The sequence below is a fragment of the Plasmodium relictum genome (genome assembly GCF_900005765.1).
Source record: "Plasmodium relictum strain SGS1 genome assembly, chromosome: 9".
Classification (NCBI taxonomy): domain Eukaryota; phylum Apicomplexa; class Aconoidasida; order Haemosporida; family Plasmodiidae; genus Plasmodium; species Plasmodium relictum.
Window position 1 is genome coordinate 1,206,421 of NC_041687.1, and position 25,028 is coordinate 1,231,448.

Consider the following 25,028-nt stretch of genomic DNA (forward strand, 5'->3'; position numbering starts at 1 on the left):
TTTGGTAATAATTTATTTGACTAATTACTATTAATAATAAATAAAATATTATTTATTTTTTTTTATTTAACGAAAAATTTTATTACATTTAATATTTTTATGTATAACTAAAAAATATTTAATGTTAAATCATAGTAGAAACTTCAGTTTCACAGAAAATGCTTAAAAAATAAAAATGTATTTTTTTTGTAATTTTAGTAGCACATAAAACTGTTTCATTTCAAAAAAATTGGAAAAAATGAAAAATATATGTATATATATATATATATATATATAAAAGAAAAAAATACAAGAAAAAGTTTCTTTACAAAATAAAAAAAAAAAAATTTATTTAAAAAATAAACACTTTCAATATTAATTGGATAGCAATGTTATGATTTAAATTTTTTAATTAGATAACATAGATAATATTTATATTTATATAAATTTATAGTGCAGTAAGATATTTTTTCATTCATTTTATTATCTTTACTAAAGAAATATATGTATATTTATATAAAATAATAACAAAAAAATTTTCTTATAATTTTTTATAAATGATTTTTATAAATTCTTGTATATTTTTCTTTTTTCTTTTATAAATTAAAATTGTAAGTTATAAAATTCATTAAAATATAATAATAATAATAATACATACGCCTTCATAAATAAATAAATTAAAAAAATTTCCAAAAAAATATATTTAAATGAAATAAGATGCTGCATTGCTATTCATATACCTGGTGAAAGTTATTAAGAAACATATAAAAAAAAAAAAATAAATATTCCATGTATCTTCAATTGAAATAACCTAAAAATACTAATATTTATTTGTATTATATTATATTTTTCAAATAATTATTATTTAATTGATTTAAATTTAATATATAATATATTTTTAAAATTGTGTAGAACAAAAGTTTTAAGGCAATCTATGTATTTATAAGCATTGTTTTTTTTTTTTGGTAGATGCTCATTAACACAATTTATTGAAAACATTAAAAAATTAAATATGAAAAGACTTTTAAAATTATAAAAGTATTATTTTCTTTTTGTTAGTTATTGGTAATTAATAGAAGAAAAAAATAAAAAAGTATATGTATCATTTATTTTTACAAATTTTTTTATTTATTAACATCAAATAAAATGTATTATTTAGCTATATTTAAAAAAAAAAATATAATAAAATAGAATAATAAACAGTTTTTTTAATATATAATAATCTAAAAAAAAAATAAAAAAAAAATATATTTATGTAGTAACAAAAACATTTAAATCTTTAAAGAGAAATTTTGGTATAGGAATACACATATATATATATATATATGAAAATATATTGTGAATATTATTTTTTTTCTTTATTGTTCTTTAAAATAACTTATTTTAAAAACTTTTATGTTTATATTTGACTTCACATTTTTGTATTTAGAAAATAAAAATATAAATATAATTAAAAATCTTTGATAAAAATGAAAACGTTCAAGTTGACGGACTGACTTTGTAGCATTGAGTCAATTTTGTTTTTGTTCCTATTTTTAAAAAAAAATATAAAAACAAATATTACTTTTTTATTATAATAATAGTTATCCTTTTTAATAAATGTTTTATAAAGAAGTAAATATATAATTTATTAAATGTATCTTGATATGAACATGTATATATATATATATATATAAACTCTATAATCGAATGTATTAACAATTATGTAAAATCAATATTTTCTTTTTTTATAATTTTCAAAATAAATATCTTATATGTTAAAAATATTAGGAAAAAAAAAAAAAAAAATAAAGGCATATGGAAAATAGAAAAAGGAAAAAAAGATGTGTAAAAAAAAAAAAAAAAAAAAAACAAAGAACTACAATTTATAATGCAAAAAAAAAAAAAAAAGAGAAAAATAAATGTAAATATAAAATATAATAGAATCACATAATATTTTAAGAATTCCTAATTTTCTTTTTTTTTTTTTTTTACATCTATATTAAATTTATATTTTTATGTAGGTTTTAAAAAAAAATATTCAATTTTTACTAGAAACATATATATATTTTTACTTTATTGAAAAGAATATAATTATAAATATGTAAATAATTTATTATTTATTATTTAAAAAATAAAAAAAAGAAAGGAAAAAAAAAAAATATACATTAAGCAATAAAAATTATATTTATATATGGGATAAAAAATATAAAATATAATGAATTGTATAATGGTATTCTTACAAATTTAAATAATAAATTTTTATTAATATATTAATAACAATAAATTATGTTGAATAAAAAAAAAAAAAAATTTAAAATGTCTACAGTACAATAATAAGAAAATAACCACGTATTTTTATTCATTTAAATTATATTCTTCAATTAAAAAGGAAAAAAATAAAAATATATATAAAATATTGAATTTTCCTAAGATATATCTTAAAATTTTTTAATTTTTTAATTTTGCTTTACTCTTCCTTCCTGATCTGCAGTCTGATCAAATCGATTTTTATTTTCTAACATTTTTTTTTTGTCCTTTTCTGAGGCATAAACACATGTCCAATCAAACAAAAAGTCATAAGTAAATCCTTCTCTATAATAAAAAAAAAAAAGAGTTAGTAAATATCAAATATATTTCTTTTTTATATAATCCATTTATATTTTAAATTATTCTATTAAAATAACAGGTTTTCTATTGTTGTAACCTTATAAACAAATCTTTTAAAAGCCTTCTTAGATATGTATAATCAGGTCTATCTTCGAATCTTAATGATCTACAATAATTTAAATATGTTACAAATTCGACTGAACGAAAAAGAAAAAAAAAAAAATGATAAAACAAAATTATATTAAAATTATTTCAACTTTTTGAAATTAATGATAAATATGTATTTATTATTTTATTTTTATTTTTTAATTATTTATAATAAACTTTGTAAAATATAAAGACTTCTTAATATGTTTCTTTTATTATATATATTTTATTTTCCCTAAATATGTATAGAAACATATAAATCTTTTAATGTCTATTATATATTACAGCTTGCATTTCTACACAAGACTTCAACGGATGTTGATATTTTTTTTTCCATAATTTTATCATATTTATCCTTTTTTGATATAGCTTTAAGGCCTTGCCATGGCAAGCTTCCCCTAAGGAAATACATAAGAACATATCCGAGGGCTTCAATATCATCCCTACGAGATTGTTCAATTCCTATTTGAAAAAAAAAAAAAATAAAAATAAAAAAGGAGATTAAATATATTAATAAAATAATATAGAAAATATGAAAACACACAAAAACTACGATTTCATATGTAGTATTACCTAAATGTGTATTTATACTAGCATATCTTGCTGTTCCTGTTAAATTTTTTCCTTCTTTATAAGGTATGTGTGTGTGTGATCTCGAATCTCTATATTTTTTTGCAAGACCAAAATCAATAATGTGAATTAAAGTAACTTTTTTACCTCTACCTATGAATATAAAAAAAAAAAAAAATTATATATATACATTATGCTTTTATTAAATTAATATATAAAAAAATATACCTATTAAAAAATTATCTGGCTTGATATCTCTGTGAATGAAATTTTTTGAATGGACGTATTCAATTCTATTTAACTATAAAATATAAAAATTAAAAGGAAAAAATAAATTACATTATAATCTTTATTAAATAAATAAATAATGATAATAATATAACATATTTATAATCTAACCATTTGATCTGCTGTCATAAGGACAGTTTTTAAAGAAAATTTTCTATTACATAAAGTAAAAAGATCTTCTAAAGATGGTCCTAATAAATCAAGGACCATGATAGTAAAGTCACCTTCTATTCCATACCAATAAACTTTAGGTACACCAACTAAAGGAAAAAGGATATGAATACAAAATTTTATTTTTTATTTGACTTTTTTTTTTTTTTTTTTTAACATGGAAATTTTATTTTTTCTTTATTTTATATTTTTTATTATTTATAATTTGAATTTTTTATAAAGCATTCATACTTCCCCCCCCAAGTATTTTATACAATTTTGATTCATATAACAGTTGAGGATGCTTTGACCTAGTTGATTCCTAGGAAAAAAACAGAAATTTCACATATTAATATATATATATAATTCTATATAGTTGGGAAAAGAAATTAACATTTATAATTTTAAGGGATTTTTTTTTCTTCTTTTTTCAACTTACTAATTTTACTGCAAATTCTTCCATAGTTACAATATCTTTGGCTATAAAAATTAAAATTCAATTAAATTTTTTTTTATAAACATACATAAATATTTGATTTAATTTATGGCATATTCTATAATGTGAAAATGAGTGAAATTAAAGTAAAATAATTGTTTAAATTTATTACCAACATATATGTCCCCAAAAGAACCACTTCCTAATTTTTTCCCTAACGCATATTTATTCGCTACTCTTATTTCCATGATTAATATTTTGTATTATAGCTACATTAGGGAAATAAAAAAAATAAAATTAATTAAAAAAATGAATTAGTAAAAATGTAATAGATCAATGTAAATATATATATAAATATAGAAAATAAAGCTTATTTATATATTTTTTATTATGTATTAATTTGTATACTCATTAGATAAATATTCATAAATAGCGTAAATAATACATATGAATAAAAGTATGTTTGTTATCACATAAATAAATTATAATATTTCTTTTGTCTACATAAATTTTTTTCAAAATAATAGATTTATCATAGTACATAATTAAAAAATTTTAAAAGTTTTAAATAAAAATATGTGTATAAAATTTATTTTGCTTTTTTTTTAATTTTATTTTAATGTGAATATATAAAATAATTATGAAGTATCAATTTAAAAAAAAAAATATTGCTTATATGAAATAATAATAATAATAATTTCGATCATAAAAATTTACATGAATCGTTTGAATATGTAGTTTAATAGTAATTTAAGTACAAAATAATAAAAATGTCTTTTTTGTAAAAAAAAAAATAATCATGTATACTAAATATATAATAAAAGCTTTTTGCACAAATACGTATTTAAAAAAATTCGAATTATAATAATAAAAAAAAAATATTTACATTACAGAACGTTTTCAACGTATAAAAATATATATATTAATTTTAGATACATTATTAATTTGAATAAATACATATATTTTTTATCTTCTATGATTACATTAACATTATAATATTATTCCATTAGTGATTTTTAAATGATGTGTGCATATTTTTAATTTTATTTTTTGATAATTTCATATATACTTTTTTCTTTATTGAAAAGATAAAATGTTATATCATTAAAAGAAATATATTCACAAAATTTCGATAATTTAATAATATAAAAATGCATATAAATTAAATATATGTATATGCATACGCATATATATATAAAGAGCAATTACATAAATATATATTTATGAAAACAAAAAATATAATAAATTAACTTTGTTAAAATAAAAAACCGTTTAATAATTATATAGCATAAATAAATATTTAATGTATATTCAAAAGTATTATTATGTTATAAAGAATTAATTACCAAATAAAAAAAATAAAATTCGTTCCTTTTTTGTATTTTACATTAACATACTTTCAAATATGTATATTGTTTTTAACAATTACTTTAATTTTTCGTTGTTCCCCCTTTTTTATGATTTTTATTTTGTATATTTTTTTTTTTTTTTGGAATTATTTATTAATTTTTTTTTCATTAAGTCAGGCGTTCTTACAAATCTTTAATTAAAAACTTATTTTCAATCTTACTCAGGTAATAGTGCATGACATTTAATAAAAAAGTATGTGTATATATATATATATTTTTAAAATATAAATAAGCGTTTTCTTTTTTTAAAGATAAAAATTAATGTATAACTGAAAATTTTTTATGAACATTCCATTTTAACAATTAAAAGTTAAGTAAAATTTATAAACTATCACATGCAAAATATTTCCTATTATGTAGTACAAAAGAAAAAAAAAAAAAAAATATTTGTGCTTCGTGAATAGTTGTTAATATTTAATTTTTTTTTTTTTTTTTTTTTTTTTTTTTAAATACATACGAAAAGCTATTCATTAAAAAAATATTTTTAAAAAAGAATGAAATTTAGAATGAATTTATTTGTAAAAATTAATTTTAATGAGTATGATAATTTTATGTTTTTTATTTTGTGGTGTGTGTGATTTATGAAAAAAAATTTCTCATGATTTTTAATTAAAATTGTAAGATATATTTTTATGTATATGTTTGTAATTTTAAAAGATTTTTTTTTAGGTTATAGATGACTCAATTTTTAGCTGTACATAAATTTTCTATTATTTAATTTTCTGCATTATTCTCCTAATTTTTTTTTTTTTTTTTACATTAATAGAATGCTTCATCTTTAGATTTCTAGGTTTAAATGTATGTGTTACCTTTCATATAGTTATTTACTTGTATTGTTCATACATATCTAATAACTTTGATAAAATTTTTTTTTTTGATGTATCAATTTTTTTTCATTAAAATTTTTTGTTTCTTTAATTAGGTTTTTTATTTTTCCTTTAGATCCTAAAAATTTATTTCTTACATTAATGAATATCTGCTATAAGTTTCTTTTATATCTTCTTAACCTTCCCTTTACTTACCTATTCCTTAGACAATTTATTATATTATTGCACACATGAATTTATTGAAATTTTTATGAAAATATTTTATTGTTTTCATTTTTGTATTATTATGATTATATTAATTTAAAAAAATACAATTTCTAATTTGTTAAAATTAGATAACTATAAAATTTATTGCTAGTTATATTTTTAATAATTTTTTTTTCTTTTTCATTATTTCAGTTTATAAAATTTTAAAGAATTAAATGAAATAAATAATATAAAAAATGATACGTAATAATTTAGGAAATTATTAATATTTATTTTCATTTTTATATGCTTTTATTTTATTTAATTTATCCTTGTAATGCATTTATTTATTTAATAATTAAAGCATATGAATAATTAAAATAACGAAAAAATATTGTTTAAGCCTAACTATTCTAAAAAAAATTAGGTTTAATACACAAAATAGGAAGGAGGAAAGGAAATAAATATTCATTAAGTATAATTTGGAAATCTTCTAAAATATAAAAATTTTAATGTTTAAAGTAGAAATTGAAATTATATTTTGAGTAATAGTTAAAAAATATATTAAAAAAATTATGTATTTTAATATTTTTATAATATAAATTTAAAAAAAATGCACTTTATATGATTTTCGGAAAGAAAAAAAAAATTCTATAACAAAGAATTTTATTTGTATCAAATTTCATAAAAATGTGGATTAAATATAAATAGATATAGATAAGTCTCATTTTTCTTAAAACAAGTCCTTATAATAAATTTTAAAAATATAAAAAAAATTAAAAAAAAAAGTTTACTAATTTTAAAAATAGAACTTGTAGATCTTTTCAATATTTAACATATTTTAATTGAATAATAGTTGTAAATAATTTTTTAATTAATTATTTTTGTAATATTAATTTTTTTTTTTTCTAACTTAAGAAATACAATAGAATTACGTTATTTAGGTTAACTATATAGAAGGCATTGAACAATTTTTAAAATAAGCTTCATTAAATAATAAATAAAATATGATATAGGATTTCATTACTTCATATAATGTTCAATAAATTAATTTCTTAATTGTATTAATAGTTGTTCCAAAAATACAAAAATTACATAAAATTACTTAAGAAATAATTTAAAAAAAAGAATATAAAATACGAAAATTTTTAACTATTTTCTTTTAAAGAATTCAACTTCATTTTTAAGTAAATTATAGAAAAATTACATTTTATATATTTTTAACATATTAATTTAAAAAAATTATATATATACTAAAATATTGCTTTTTTATTAAAAAAAAAAATTTAAATATAAAAAAAAAAATTTTCATTTTATATTTCTTTTTCTTATAATTGAATATTATGGATAAGTAGTTTTAAAAGAAAAAATAATATAAAATAAAATAAATATAACGCCTATTTATATTTCCTTTTTTTTTTATATATATATAAATAATTTATATATTTTAAAATTTTTTGAAAAGCAAAAATAAATATAAGAAAATAAAAAAAAACTAAAATATTTATGGTAATATACTCAAAAAAAAAAAAAAAAAAAATGAAATTTTAGTTAGAGTATTTTTTTTTTTAATTTGAAAAATTAAAAAAAATATAAAAAAAACATCATCTTCATAAATCGCTTTATCTATAAAATTTTAAAAAAATATTTAATCTTATATTAATTGTATTTTTACTTGTATTATTTTGTATGTGGCGAAAAGCATAAATGGTTTTATCTTAATTTTGAGAATTGTTTTAAATGATCTATTATTGTTTTAAAATTGTTGATATATTGGGAGTAAAAAAAAAAAAAATTGTTAATAAAAATAAATAAAAATAAAAAATGGATTACAATGGAGACATTTTAGATATAGGAAGAAATGATTTATTAGTTAATCAAATAACTAAACATGGTAGAAAAATTGATTACAACCTCTTTCTTTTTAAAATGAGATCGAAAAGTGACAAATTGAGACATTATGAAATAAATAATTCTATTACATCAGAAAACTTTATAAAAGCATATTTAACAAAAGAATCAAACTTTATATTACTTTCAAATAACCGATTTTATATGTATGATAATGAAAATAAAAAGAAACGGTGTTTAATGAATTTAAACGACTCAGAACCTATTGATTTTATATATTTCAAAGAACACATAATTTTTATTCAAAAAAATAATTTTTCATTGTTTCAATCAAAAACGAATGGAAAATGTAAAGTTATGCTAAATTTAAAAGATACTCCTTTAAAGGTAAATTTTTGTTCATACAAAAATATGTTATATTTAAGTACATGTAGAAGATTATATTTTTTAAAATTAATATATTTAAAAGATAAAACATTGAAAGTAGAAAATACAAATATGAGTCTTCCATTTAAAAGTAAAAAAGAAAAATATGTATATCACTCCTACAAAAACAAATTTTATAAAATTAATAAGGAATATAAAGAAGTCATACATGTTTGCGGTTACTCAGATAAAGACATAACTGTATATAAATTTGTAAAAGGAAAATATAAGAATAAAAAAAAATGTTTAATGAAATTTTCAGTAAATGAATTAAAAAATGAAATAATAAAAGGAGGCTTTTTTTTTAAAATTAATGTGTCGGACAAAAAAAATAAAGTAAGTGAAAACTTTGGTAATTTAAATAATGACAAAACAGAAAATATTTCAGATAAATATCATTTAATAAATGGGAAAAATTTTAAAAATGAAAATGTGTGTATGCTATTATCATCAAATAATTTATTTTTAGATGACAAAAGAAAAGAAAAAGAAAGAGAAAATAACTCAAATGATTCTTCAAACTCTTTAAATGTATGTGAACATAAGGAAAATGAACAAAACAATATTCCTTTGGATTTAAATATATATAATAAAGAAAATGAAAATAATAATATGAAAGAACAAGGAAATATGTATAATTTAGAAATTAAGGAAGATATTATTAAATTATACTTATTAATTTATACTGAAAATGGAAAAATATTAATATATTTTGTCGATTATTTAAATCAGTCACAGTTTAAATTTGGTTTTTCAAATATAAAGAAAAATCCCATTATATATATGCAACTACCTTTTAAAACTTCTTTTATATATAATGTTTCTGATATATTTTCAGAAAGAGTAATAAAACAAAAAAGTATAATACACAAAAAAAAAAGAAAATCACAAAATTATAATAAATACATAGAGCATATGATTAATAAAGAAATTTATATTAATAGCAACTTTTTCTTTGATGCAATTGTAATGAATGATAAAATTGCAAAAATATATACAATTCAAATTCATCATGATTTTTTATATATTTCTCAAAATGTGACAGAACCAGTAGCATTGAATGTGATTGACTCTAATAATAAAATCATAGCAATAAAAAATGTAAGCGATAATGAGCAAAAAAAAAATTTAATAGAAAAAGTTGTAAATGAGTCAAAATTTTCTTGTTATTCGGATAGTGATTCATATATAGATAGTGAAATAACATGGGAAGATAGTGATCATAGTAATGAAAAATATTTTTACAGCGAAAGTGATTCTTTAATGGAAAATGATTCAACAAATGATAAACATAAAAATAAATTAAATAGTATTAATAATTTTACTAATAATATAAATATGGAAAAAGAACAAATTCCCTTAGATGTTCATCTTAATGGAAGTATAAAAAATGAACAAAATGATAATAATAATGAAAAAATGAAAGAAATTGAATCGAGTTTAGAAGATAAACAAAGTGTTAATTCTTCCTTAAATAAAAGTAATGTAGAAATTTTTTCTGAAGAATATAGTTTCATTGATAATAAAATTCATTGTTTTAAAGAAGAAAAAATAGATGAAGATTATGCATTAGAATTGAAAAACTCTGTTCTATCTATAGACGAAAAAAAAAAAAAAAAAATTAATAATAGTGAAAACATAGGGAATTGCACAACAGCAAACAATAATGAGAAAGACATATACACTGAAGATGTTTCTTTTTTAAATGAAAAAATTAACAGATGCACAAAAAATAAAGATGAAAAGTTGTTAAACGATAAAACTGATGATTCAAAAATTTATTATAATGAAAAAAAATTAGAAGATTCTTCAGAACTTGATATAAATAAAAATATCTTGAAAAATCAAATTATGCTTTATTCAACAAATTTTAAAAATTCAAACGATAATTTATCCATATCTTCATCATCATTATTAAATGACAAAAATTTAAATCCAAATAAATATATAAATGAGAAAAAAGAAGCAAAATGTGACGATGGACTATTGTACGATAAAAAAGGAAAGAATAAAAAAGAAAATATAAATGATAAAAACTCCAAAGATGAAAATAAAAAAGAAGAAAAATTATTAGGATTAAAGAAAGTTGAAGAAATAATTTCATACAGTGAAAGTCAAGAAATGATAGTAAGTAAAGAAGGAGAAAGCAATATGGAAATAAAAGAAATAGTCATTAATAATGAGAATAGAATTAATTATAAAGAAGACATAACAAAAACATGTGAAGAAATAGAACAAAAAGAAAATGAAAATGGAATAATAATGGAATTAAAGGAAATAAAAAAAAAAATAATTGAAAAAAAAGGGGAATCAGAAAAGAGGATTAATGGTATAGACAAAGGATATGAAAATGAAGAAATAAAAAATAAAAATAAAACTGAAATAGAATTAGACAATAAAAAAGTGAGAGAAAATAAAGGAAAAAAAAATACAAAAATTGAAGAAAAGAAAAATGTAGAAAATATAGAGGTAAATGAAACAGAAGGAAAAGGATATGATAATATAGAAGATGAAGATGAAAATGATAAAAAAAAATTATATACAGATATAATTAAAACGGAAATAAAAGCAGGTAAAGAAAGTAAAAATACGAAGGAAGAAAAAATTAAAAAGAACAAGAAAATAAAAGAAATTGATGAAATAAATATATTAGATGAAAAAAGGGGAAAAAATGTAAATACAGAAGAAGAAAAAGAAATGAATAAGAAAAATAAAAATATAGGTGAAGAAAAAGGAATTACTGAAAATGAAAAAATAAATGAACAAAATGAGAATATAAATGAAGAAAAAGAAATTAATGAAAATATTGAATTGAATGGAGAAAATACAGACAAAGAGGAAGAAATTAATAAAAATGAAGATATGAATAAAGAAAATAAAAGTGCATATAAAGAAAAAGAAAAAAGTAAAAAAAAGAAAAAAAGAAAAAAAGATAAGGTAGAAAAGGTAGTAGAGGAAGATATAAAAGAGAATATTGAAGAAAAAAGTAAAAAGAGAAAAACAGAAGATGAATATTCAAATGACAAAAAGGATTTAGATAATAATTTTAATGGTTTAGAAAATAATTCCAATGACGTAAATAATAAATTAGATAAGGATTTAGTTAATTCAAATGATAAATTTTTAATAATTTCATCAATGATTAAGCTGAATATATCATTAAAAAGATATAGTAACGTAATTGATTTAATTAATACTAAAGACACAAAATTAATTAAAAATACAATTAATAATTTAGGAAAAAAACATTCAATAAAACTTTTAGAATTCCTTTTAAATTGTTTAACAAAAAGCAAATTTTTTATTAACACATTTTATATGTGGATTAAAACCATATGTAAAGTACATAAAAACTTACTAAAAGGGAGAAAATATCGTAGATTAGTAACTAAAATTTCAGGTATTGCATTGAATAATTTGAAGAATGAAAATATGGTAAAACATGTTGTAGAAAAAATAAATTATACTATTGATAACATTATAAAAAATCAAGTTTTTGATAATGTAGAAATTCTTAATTATAGAGATGGAACTATAATAAAATAAAAAATAAAAAAAAAACCGTTCTAATTAATTACCATTGTGTAAAAGCATTACCTTTAAAATTTTTCTTTTAATTTTTATATAAATTTATATATTTGATAATTAAAGTCAATTTTTAATTATTTTTATTTTCCTTTTTTTCATATGCACACCTATAAAGGTATTATTTAAGTTAAATTATTTTTTTATAATTATTAATAAAATTTTGTAAAATTTTTAATATTTGAATAAAATATAGTTATTAATAATGTTTGTTGAAAACAAATTATAAAGGGGAAAAAAAAAAAAAAAAAATTTGCCTTAAATTCATTTTTAATTATTATGCACGATTTAAAAATGAATGAAAAAAAAAAATATTTATCTTTTATGTGAATTGCTTATGTGTAAATTTGTTATATATAAAGACATTTAAAATAAATATTTTTTATATAAATTTAATACATGAGTATATATGAACCTTTTTTTTTTTTCTTTAATATATGTCTTAACAATCTTTTGAAAAAACAGACATTTTAAAAAATATTAAAATAAAACGCTGATTCAGTAATATTAATTATTTTACTAATTTTAAAATATATTCTAATTATATATATATTTATAATTTCTTTTTTTTTTTTTTTTTGTTTTACCTGTTGCAAAAAATATTAATGGATGAGTTAATAAATGAAAATATGAAGGAAATTTTTTTTTCCTACAATGATATGAGTAAATAATTCTTGTAACTGTGCATGACAACAATTGTAATTTTCTTATTTATTTATGAATATTAATTTATTTAAATTTATAGTACAAGATGATCAAAGTGAAACAAGTATGGAATCGTACAAAGATGTAAACAAATTTTTAGAAAGTTCTGATGATGAATCATATTTGGAATATTCAAATGAAAGTGAAAGTTCCAGTATTTGTGACTCTAATACTACAGATGAAAAAAATATTCAAATTTATTCATATATTAGTAAAAGTTTTATACCAAAAAAGGATAAAAAATATAAAAGGTTTTATACAGCTAGCTATGTAAATAATATGAATAGGTAATATAAAAAATATAATAAATTTTTTTTTCTAATTTAAATAAAAATTTAAAGTGAAATATTTATCTATATTCTTAACTATTTTGTTTTTTTTATTAATTTTTTTATTTTATGTTTATAAAAGTATTATTAATTTTCCATTTAAAAATTATGGTGACACATCCTCTTCAGATAAAATAAGGTGAGTTATTTTTTTACGTTTTCTTATTATACTTATTTATTTAGAATTTATACATATAAAGGAAAACATACTTATAAAATAAAATAATTGAAAAAACTCCCTTTTTATTTTTATGTGTCTTAACTTTTACTAAAAATATACATATTAATATTAAAAATAAAAATAAAAATTATATACTTATATTAGAAAGATAAAAAGTTACCAGTGGAAGCCTTCGGGTAAAAATATTCCACCCATATCTTTGATAAAATTATCTCATAAGAAAGCTTGGGATATAGGAAAAGAAGGCATAAAAAAAAATATATATATATAAATAACTTATTTCACAAAATAATTTTATATTTCATCCATAATAATTTAAAATGATAAAGTATATTAAGTAAAAGATTTTTTTTTCTTTTTTATCTAATAGGATGCAATGGATTGCTTATTGAAAATTTATTTGAAAGTTATAAAAAGAAAAAATTGAACTACATTGTATTAGATGGAACAAATATAGGTATTATAAAATATATATATATATTAGAAAAACATATTTATCCTTTTAAATAAATGTATAAATTATTTCAAATAAATTTATCAAATTTTTATTTTAGTCAATTTTTTTTTTTATTTAGATTTATAATTTAAATATTATTATTTATATATATATATATATTATGTAATAATATATTATTTCAGAGAACTTTTTAACTGTGTATTCTCATTCATATCAAGACACTATTAAAGGTGTAAACCCAAGTATATTGAAAATTTTCAGGTAAATATAATAAAAATTCTTTTTATAAATAAATAAATATATATATATTATATGTTTCATTTAAAATAAAAAATTAGTTTTTATGATCTAGAAGATGCTTATTTCCTTTATGATATTAAGAGTATTCATATATATATGGATGTGGGAAAAAAAAAAAAAAAAAAAACTGTTATATTAAAAGATTTAAATGATAATTTTTTCAACGCTATATTGCTTTGTATGAATGAAATAATAATTTATTTAAAAATACATAACTTAAAAAGAAGCTTGCTAAATAAATCAAATAAAAAAAAGAAAAAAAAAGTAGAATTAGATGAAGAAATTTACTTTGTTAAATCTGTTAAAAATGAAAATAACCTATATAAAAATAGAATAAAAGATGTTATATATGCAAATAAAACAAAAAATATAAAACATAATTTTACTGATGTAAAAAATCTAGAAAAGGAAAGTGTAAATAATTTAATTTGTTTCGATGAGAATAATGATGATATTAAGGAAAAATTGAAATCAAAAGAATTACCATCCAATAACTCTGAACAATTTTTTTATAAATATTTAAATGATATATTGAAAAAAGAAGAAGATGAATTAAAAGAAGTTAATGAAAATTACGATATTACCAAAAATGAATATACATCTCATACGTCGGATAGCATTGAACAATAAACCTTAATATGAAATTTATATATAATTACAATAATAAATTTTATGGCTATCTTGAAAACATTCATAATGATTTCAAAAAGTAGTGGAATAATTTTAATTATAATCAAAAATTTAAATAAATAAATATACAAATAATAAAAATGGAATTAATGATATTAACAATAATAACAATAATCCTATTTATAATAAACAAATAATTATAATATAGAAATAATAAATATAGTATAAAGAATACTACAAAAACAGAATAGTCAACAATTGTTAAAATATTTTTCACAATCATAACACTTGAAATCTCTAAATTTTTATTATAAAAAATGACGTATAGCTAAAAATTAATAATGAATTATATTTTTCCATTATTATTAATATATAAATTAATATAAGAAATTATACTATAAATATATTATTTTAAGTTAGCAAAAATAATTAAAAAAAAAAAAACTTAGATATCTGAAAAAATTATATGATATTAACGATTTTAAAAAAATAATTTTTAATTTTTATATATACAACAAGTTTTACAAAATTTTACAATATATATATTTGTAAACAAAATATATAAGTAAAAATAAAAAGAATTATAAAAAATATAAATAAAAAAAATTGCATTATAAAAAGAAGAAAATAATATGCTTCTTAAGTATTCTAAAATATTTTTAACATATACATGCATATATATATATATATATATATATATATATATATATATATATATATATATATATATATAGAATTTTTTTAAACATACTCATAATTATGTTGAATTTAAAAAATTTATGATACTGAAATTACAAATATATATACGAAAAAAGCAAAAAGGAAAGATGCAGAATAAAAAAGAGATAAAATAAGTAAAATATTGTGAACAATAAAATCAATAAATATAAGTTAATATATATTAATTATTTTTTAAATATATTTACATAACAATTAAAACATAAATATATATATATAATGATAATAAAATTGAATAAGATCAAATTTGCATCATTTTAAAATATTCATAAAAAATTTATTAAAAACATAAAATTATGATAAAATAAAATATTAAAAAAAATTTTTAGTTTATTTTTAAATTATGTATTTCACATTTAAAAAAATTAGTTTATTAATGTAAATTGGTTCTGTTATCGCTTTTTTAATTTTAAAATATAATTATTATATTGAGCCTAAGAAATAAAAAAAATATATTTATAAAATATAAAAATAAATAGAAATGTATGAGTAAAATTATGTAAAAAAGTATAAAATTATATATTAGTATTTAATGAAAAAAAAAAATTACTTCCAATGTTTTTAGCTTTATGCAACTTTCCGGAATCTCTTGATAATTTAATTTTTGATCTATAAAAAATATGAAAATAGAATAATAGGAAAAAAAGAATAATATTAATACATAATAAAAGTATATTAAAATAAATAATGTACTAAAAAAATAAATAAAAAATTACGATATTGGGATTTTTCTCTGTAGTAATCATTTTTTATTTTTTTTGACAAAATGAAGCACTCATGCTCATAATACTTATATTCCACTTCATATTCAATCTAAAAAAAAAGGAGAAATAAAATTATAATAAATTTAGAGAAAAATATATATATCAAAAGCAAAATAAGAAAAAGACTTACTTGAAAACGTGAATCACTATTTCTAGGATAGGTATAATTAAAAGTTTTCTTTGTATAAAAACGAATTTTATTTAATGTAGTGTAATTTATTGTGTCAAAATAACTTGTTTTTTGAAGAGAATAAACTGCCTATTTATAAAGTGGAAAAAAAAATGTTTTTATTGAATTACTAAGTATTCATATAATCAATTTTTTTTTTTTTTTCAAATAAATTTAATTTATTTTTATATAAAAGAATAATTTGAATATAGGCATAAATATGTGTGCATATAAGTACAAAAATTCGTTTTATCAATAATTTCAAAATTCATAAATGATAAAAATAAAATTAAATTAAAATATTTTAATTTTTTTACTTTAGGTTGTTCAAAATGGCTCGATAAAAAAAAAATAATAAACATTATTAAAAATATTAAAATCTGAACTAATGAATAATTTCTTTGACTATTACTGACATTATTATTATTAGTATTATAATTTCTATTTAAGTTGATATTGGTTCTGAAAGTTCTATTGTTACATGTAGCAAAATTTATTCCAAAAAAATTACGAAAAAGGTCTTCAGGTGTAAATGAATCATCATTATAATAATAATGAGCTGTTCTAAAACTTTGTTGCAGATCTTCCTCTGAATTATTATCATATTCATATCTTTTTTCTTTATTTATTAAATGTTGAAATGCTTTTGAAACTTTTTTAAAAGCTTCTTCTGCTCCTTTTTCTTTATTTTTGTCTGGATGATATAACTTAGCTAATTTTTTATATGCGCTTCTAATAGTTTCATCAGTGCTATTTTTTGGTATACCTAAAATTTCATAATAATTATTTGACTTTAAAATTTTTTCCATTAAATCATCTTTTTTTTTATGACGCTCATGTAATTTATTTTGATTTTCTCCATATATATTATTGTTATATGTTACTTTTTCCGTTCCTATATTTTCAGTTTTTTTTAATTCTTCTTCACATATTTTTAGTTTATCATTTATTTCTATATCCGGAAACATTCTTTTTGCCTTTAGAAATAATTTTTTTGCATGATTATAATTTCCTATATTCATGTATTTCAAAGCTAAATTGAAGCATTCAAAAGCTTCCTCCTTGTTTCCTATCATTTTTACTCTTATATATGTTTTTTTTTTTTTTTTTTTTTTCTAAATTTTATACTATATTTTTCTACTTTTCACTCTTATAAATATTTATTTATAAACATAACAGAATATAGTTTAAGTTTTATTTTCCTCTCTTGAAAATTTATAATAATAATGTAATACAAAACATGGCATATCTTTAATTACAATATATGTTATATTAAGAAAAATTGATAAACATACCTAGAAATAAATTATTAATTATTTTTTTGTTCTATTTTTTTTATTATATCAATCTAGAAAATATTTATTATTTAAAATTTTTTTTTTTGTATGTATTTTTAAATATTTATTTCATTCTTCTAATAACTAAATCTTCTGTTTTAAACATATATGTTTACATATGATTGATATTTTTTGAAAAATGTGTAAACATAAAAAGAAACAAAGTCTCTGTATTAAACAAAATAAAAATAAAATACCTGTAAATTGAAAATGTTTTTGTGAAAAAATTATAATACTTATTTAAAACCAAAATAATCCTTTTAATAATAAAAGTTATACGCCTCAATTTCTAAAATGGACAATAATTTTAACACCATTTAATTTACTATTGTAAGATTCCTTTTTATTTATTTAAAAAAATTTTATATATATAAAAATATTAATAAAACATACAACAAAAAAAAAAAAAAAATACATATATGTTTCCATAGATATATGTATATATAAAGAACGAAAAAATTTGAATTAATTTTAAATGAGCTATTTTACTATTTAAACTTTTATCTCTTTGATGAATTTTTATTTTTTTCACATTTTTTGTAAATATTTTTTTTTTTATTTTCAAATATCTTTATATGAAACCTATTTAATTTAAAAAAAAAAAATTTTTATTATCTGAATTTCTTTTTCTTTTTTTCTTTTTTATTTTTTCTTATTTTTTTCTTTTTTTCTTTTTTTCTTTTTTTCTTTTTTTTTTTTTTTTTTTTCTTTCAATATAAATAATATAAAATAAAAAAATAATAATTCATAAAATTATATAAAAAAAAAAAATTAAAATATTTCAGAAGTGAAGAAGTATTTATATGTTAAATATTTGTAATTTTAGAAAATATACATATATGTATAATACTGCGCAGGAGTGATTCATTTCTATTATTCACTATAACATTAAAATAAAAGAAGTTAAATATTATTAGCACTAAAAATATGGACAGTATCAATTATTAAAAAAATTATAAAAATACTAAATATATATTTATAGAGAGAGAGAGTTTACTATGCTAAAAGCATTATTTAATTTTATAATATTTATAAGATTAAAACTTCTTGGTAATCTTTTTTTTTCTTATATAAGAAATAAAAAACAAAAAAAAATGGTAAATAGTAAGAGAGATTTAAGCTTAAATATGTACAGATTTGTGAATTTTGAAAATTGAACATTCTTAAAATAGCAATTATAAGTGCATGAAAAAAAAAATAAATAACTTTTTAATTTTTTTTTTTTAATATCTATTTTTTTATGATATTTATGATGTTTTCATTGTTTTACACATTTATATACTATCGTGATTTTATTAAAATTTATATGCTAAAATAAATTGCTTTAGCTTTATACATTAATAAAAGTATAAAATATACAAATCCTCCATATAAAAGGAGGTAAACTATTTTCTTTAAAATTCTATTTGGCTTAATATCATTTGAAATTAAATATTAATAATATAAAATGATACAAGTTTATTAAAATATATTGTTTTTTTAACAAAAATTTATTGTCTCTTTTTTCTCTCCAAGCCTTTGGCATTTTCTTTCCTTCTTAAAAGAAACAAAAAATAATGTTATTTTTTTTAAAAAATGGATTAAATTAAAAAGGACAAGTAAAAATCAACAAAATGAATATGCATGTATAAAATTATATGTATCAATCAATAATTAAAAATTAAAATACATAATATTTAATCAGAGATATAAAACGTTACTTACACTTCTACAAACTGTGATCCTTAAAAATATGAGAACACCAAAAAAAAGTTAATTTTTCTCAAATATTTATTTTTATACTTACACAATAATAAATTTTTTTTACACTTTCAAAAGAACTAATTTACTTTTTTATTTATATTTAATATCAATGTGCTTTAGTCATGCAAGTCAAAAAATAAATCTAAACAGTTAAAAATTTTTAAGAAAAAATATTTGAATCATTGAATTTCTTATTTTCATGGTGAAATTTACACATTTTTAATTTTTATTTATTTGAAGATTTACAAGAGTAAGGATAATTAGCATAATTTTATTTACTATGCTATTGCTTCTAGTGTAAAGGTAATGATAGCTAAATATTATTCATTATTCATTCCCTTGGAGAAAAAAAATGATTAAAAAAAATCAAAAAAATTAAAAAATGAAGAAGTAAAAAAGAAAAGAAGCAAAAATGCATAAAACATTAAATTGTAATTTTTTAATTTGTTTTTCTATATATTTATTTTTTTTTTACTTTTCAATGTAAATTTTAATCGTATTATGTAATATATAAGATAGAGTATTTAATAATTTGTTCATTAAAATGAGAAAAGCTAAACAACTTTCTATTTCAGATATTTATAAGAACCATTTTTTTTTTATTATATATATATGAAATGAAGAAATATTTTCTGAAAAAGTAAATAAAATTTAAATCTTTTTTTTTCCTCAAAAAAGTTTTTGATGAATTCTTTTTTTTTTTTTGTTCTTCAAGGTTATGAGAAAGTTCAATGTTTCCATAAAAATCTTATAAAAAAAAAAAAATAGAAATTATATTTATAATTATTCATAGAAAAAAAAAAAAAAAAAAAAATTTAAGCACTTAAAGATATGATGTTACATATTTATTATAAAATAAGTTAATTTCTTATTATTAAAAAATAGATTACACACTCTATTACAAAGAAGTGATTTCCATATAAAATAGTTTATGTTACACACAACAGAGAAAATATATCTATATTTAAATATAAACGTATACCCTGTAAATACAAGAAAATTATTATTATGATATTATAATTATAATTTTTATAAAAAAAATTGTTTGATAAAAATTATATATAAGCTTAATATATTTTTTACTTTTGTTTTTTTTGTTTTATATTTTCATTTTAAGAAATTGCTTTTTTTTTAAATGTATTAATTTATGTATATTAATATAAAAAGCAATAATCTTAACTTTATATAATGCTTTTAAAGTTATATTTAAAATATTATGTTTTTTTTTTTTTTCATAAAATGTTTAAAATGTGTATTCATAAGTATATAAAAATTTAAAATTTTCTACATTTATTTGATGTTATTTAAAAGAAAATAATGCTAAATGTACTTATTTTTATTTTTACATTTTTTAGCGTAAAGGTTAATTTACATGGAAAATAATGAATTTTAAAATGTAATTTCCCTATTACTTTTGCCTTTTTTTTTTATGTATTTTTTTTTTTTTATTTATTTTTAAAAAGATGCAGTATGTTTTATATGTGTTTTCCTTAATTTTTTTTAAATTTCAATATTATAAAGATATTAGTAGCCCTAGGTTTTTAAATAAATTTCAGATTGATAATACTAAAGTAATAAGGAAAAAATATAGAATTTTATCTAAATCCTCAGTAAATAAGACAATTAATTTTGATGAATTAGCAAGTAATTATAGACCCCTGTTTGATGCTTATGAAATATCAGAAAATTTTAAAAATCAAATAAATGGAAAAAATATTTCAGAAAAAAATAAAAATGCTAATCATAATATAATTCCATCATTTTTGAACTCTGGCATCAACTCAAGATTTAGTTTAAACAAAGAAAAGAAAACAGATAAAAAAGATAATTTAATAAAGAAAAATTTTGATCATTACTCAATTGTAACAAATTCTCTTGAATTATTGAACGATATCAAAGTAGATGCATCCGATTTATCTAAACTTAGCATAAACAATTTAAGCATACCATACAATGAACAAACAAAAGAGTTATTTACTCATCAAAGAAATATAGTCATCAGTAATAAAGGAAATAGGAAATATAAAATAGTTTTAATGACAAAAAATCCCAAATTTGTTCGTGCAAATAATAAATATTCGAATGAAAAAAAAACTTTTATTGAAAAAGAGGAAAATATTGAAGATTTATCTGATAAAAATACTAATTTATATAGTGGATCTGGAACATTATATTTTGATAATACTTCTAATGACGAAAATATATATAACTCTATTAAGGAGAAACATAATCAAGAAAAAGTAATTGATAATAAAAAAAATACTGGAAGAAGTGTCTTAAAAAGAATATTAAATTTTCTAAGTTTTAGAAGTGATCCTCATGATAATGTTAGTCTTTTAGATGAAACGATAAATAAAAATAATGATAATAAAGAGAATTTAAATAAAGAATCAAATGCTTTAAATAATGATAACAACAATGAAAATTTTAATAAAAGTCCAAATGATAATCTTGATAATAATAACAAAAACGCGGACATTAGCAAATTAGCAGATCAGTACTTATTAAATTTAAAAAATATAGATTCTTCATGGCAAGAGTTAATACTTGTTCTTAGAGGAGAATTGGATTTACATTCTTCACATATGAAAAATCTTATAGTAGAAACAAAAAATAAACTAGAAAGCTACATTAAGAAGAATTTTAATCAAGTAGATAAAATTTCTTATGATGTATCATCCCCAATAAATTTCATATGTTTTTTTTTCCCGAATGTTTTTAATATGGATAATTTGAGTTTATTAAAAGAAGCTTTAACTATAATTTATGATGAATTAAAAGATTATACTGAAAGTTGGAATTTTTCTAATTCATATGTTGTAGATGAAGTAAAAGAAGAAAATTTTAATAAAGAAACGAAGGAAAAAAAATATAAAAAAAAAAAAAAAAAGTTATATAATGTAAAATATTCCTTCTTACGTAAATATATGAGTATGGATTCATTATTATCACTATTTAGTAGGAATAAAAAAAAAACTGAAGATATTGAAAATGAAATATTCAATTTTTTACCCAAGGAATTAAGAAATTATTCTACATGGAATTTATCTGTAATAAGAGTATTTAATGCTTGGTTTTTGGCAGGTTATGGAAACAAGAACATAAAAGTGTGTATAATAGATTCAGGTGTTGATTTAAAGCATACTGATTTAATTAAAAATCTCTATGTTCCTGAATATGATGAAAAATATGAAATGTCAGAAGATTTTTATGATTTCATGGTTAAAAACCCAATGGATTCATCAGGTCATGGAACACATGTTACTGGAATTATTGGTGGATCAGCAAATGATTTTGGTGTAGTTGGTGTATCTCCCAATGTTAAATTAATTTCTTTACGTTTTATTGATGGTAAAAAATTTGGAGATAGTTTTCATATAATTAAAGCTTTAAATGTGTGTATAATAAATAAAGCACCAATTATTAATGCAAGTTGGGGTTCTAGTAGATATGATTCAAGTGTTCATTTAGCTGTTAAAAGATTAAAAAATACTCTAAATGGGAAAGGAAGTATTTTTGTAGCAGCAGCAGGAAACAAATCTAAAGATAATGATATTTTTCCTTTATATCCTTCTAGTTTTAAGTTACCTCACATGCTAAGGTATATTCTTTTTTTTTTCAAATTTACATTATTTATATTTTTCTTCCATAATTATACTTTTATTTTTCTATATTATACTTCTTTTTTTTTTAATGTCTCCTTTGAAATTTTATTTATTTCTTTATTATTTTTATTATTATTTTTTTTTTTAGTGTTGCATCGATAAGTAAAAATCTAGAATTATCTTTATTTTCTAATTATGGAGCAAATAGTGTACATATAATGGCTCCAGGGCATCATATATATTCTACTATACCTAATAATTCCTACAGAATGAGTACAGGTACGTCTATGGCAGCTCCTCATGTATGTGGTGTTAGTGCTTTAATATACTCCGTATGTCACAATCAAGGTTTTATACCAGAAGCAGAAGATGTCATAGATATTTTAATTAGAACATCTATTAGAATTTTGTCAAAAGAAAAGAAAACAATTCATGAAAGTCTAGTAAATGCAGAGGCAGCTGTATTAACTACTTTATTAGGGGGTTTGTGGATGCAAATTGATTGTCATTTTGTGAAATTTTATTTAGATAAGGGGAAAAAAAAGCATATACCTATAGTATTTTCAGCTTATAAGGAAGGGATATATGAAACCGATATAGTTATAGCAATTATGCCCACTGATAAATCCTCTAATGTTTATGGAGAAGTTCATATTCCTATTAAAATAGTAACAAATACCAAATTGCCAAATTTTAAAGAATCACCAAGATTTGGAAAGAATTATGTTATTGGTGAAGATGAAGCAACGAATGATGAACTGTTATCTTTCATTTGTGAAAATGCTATATATAATTTGCAAGAATATGACATCAATTTGATTATTATATCATTAGTTTTATTGTCAGTTGTATTTATATTCGTATTAATAGGAACTATTTATTTTTTTAAAAGAAAAAAAAAAAATAATGCAAATGATAAAAACAATGAAGATTTTTATAAGGATCAAAAAGATCTAAATGAATTTTTAAAAGCAAATAATAAAGAGGATAAAGGAATTACAGACAAATTAGCAAACAGTATCAACTTTATAAATAAAAAATCAAAAAATAATCAAAATAAAGACGATGGTAATCAAAACGAAATTTTTCATTTCTTTCAGGAAGTGAGACCTTTGATTGAAGGTAAAGAAATAAAAGAGTCACCTGATGAAAGTATTAATTCAATTGATATTTCAAATATGTTTGTTGAATAAGACCATGTAATAAAAAAAATAATGATAAAAAATATATATAAAAAAAAAAAAAAAACTTTTTAAAGTACTGAATTTTTATTCATATTTTTTATTTTATAATTACAATATAATACTTCATGATATTTCTCCATTTCAAAATAAGTTTTACATAATTTTATTCATTTTTTTTCATATATTTTTTGTTTACAACTTTTTATATTATTTATATTTTATTTTAATATTATTTGTATTATTTCCTCTATAATTTTTTTTTTTAGTAACAGTTCCATTTTAATATTTTTAAAATTTGATATTTTTCTTTTTTGTTAGAATACTACACTTTTATTCTTTTCATATGTTTTTTTTTTTTTTTAAATTTAAGAAAAAAAAAAATCATAAATATATATAATTTTTTAATTTTTTTAAAATAATAGAAATATCTGTTACAAAGCTTT

The 25,028-nt window shown here is 17.7% G+C and overlaps 5 protein-coding genes across 5 annotated transcripts; 3 read left to right on the plus strand and 2 right to left on the minus strand.

Annotated features, from left to right (window-relative positions):
* Positions 1–2,417: 2,417 nt before the first annotated feature.
* PRELSG_0934100 (casein kinase 1, putative) lies at positions 2,418–4,407 on the minus strand (the record flags this gene model as incomplete). The annotated part of the gene is made up of 9 exons (XM_028676788.1): positions 2,418–2,553; positions 2,666–2,765; positions 3,001–3,177; positions 3,289–3,438; positions 3,514–3,586; positions 3,685–3,833; positions 3,976–4,045; positions 4,163–4,203; positions 4,332–4,407. The coding sequence occupies 9 exons, from the start codon at positions 4,405–4,407 to the stop codon at positions 2,418–2,420; spliced, it is 972 nt and encodes a 323-aa protein (XP_028533242.1).
* Positions 4,408–8,405: 3,998 nt separating this feature from the next.
* On the plus strand, positions 8,406–12,404 carry PRELSG_0934200 (conserved Plasmodium protein, unknown function; the record flags this gene model as incomplete). Its single annotated transcript, XM_028676789.1, has 1 exon — positions 8,406–12,404. One exon carries the CDS (start codon positions 8,406–8,408, stop codon positions 12,402–12,404), a length of 3,999 nt encoding a protein of 1,332 aa, XP_028533243.1.
* A 644-nt stretch (positions 12,405–13,048) lies between these two features.
* PRELSG_0934300 (conserved Plasmodium protein, unknown function) lies at positions 13,049–15,045 on the plus strand (the record flags this gene model as incomplete). Its single annotated transcript, XM_028676791.1, has 7 exons — positions 13,049–13,106; positions 13,189–13,435; positions 13,560–13,616; positions 13,803–13,903; positions 14,029–14,115; positions 14,298–14,376; positions 14,454–15,045. The coding sequence occupies 7 exons, from the start codon at positions 13,049–13,051 to the stop codon at positions 15,043–15,045; spliced, it is 1,221 nt and encodes a 406-aa protein (XP_028533244.1).
* A 1,130-nt stretch (positions 15,046–16,175) lies between these two features.
* PRELSG_0934400 (DnaJ protein, putative) lies at positions 16,176–17,792 on the minus strand (the record flags this gene model as incomplete). The annotated part of the gene is made up of 5 exons (XM_028676792.1): positions 16,176–16,217; positions 16,334–16,392; positions 16,500–16,596; positions 16,678–16,806; positions 17,034–17,792. 5 exons carry the CDS (start codon positions 17,790–17,792, stop codon positions 16,176–16,178), a joined length of 1,086 nt encoding a protein of 361 aa, XP_028533245.1.
* A 3,467-nt stretch (positions 17,793–21,259) lies between these two features.
* Positions 21,260–24,594, plus strand: SUB2 (subtilisin-like protease 2, putative; the record flags this gene model as incomplete). The annotated part of the gene is made up of 2 exons (XM_028676793.1): positions 21,260–23,397; positions 23,550–24,594. The coding sequence occupies 2 exons, from the start codon at positions 21,260–21,262 to the stop codon at positions 24,592–24,594; spliced, it is 3,183 nt and encodes a 1,060-aa protein (XP_028533246.1).
* Positions 24,595–25,028: the final 434 nt, after the last annotated feature.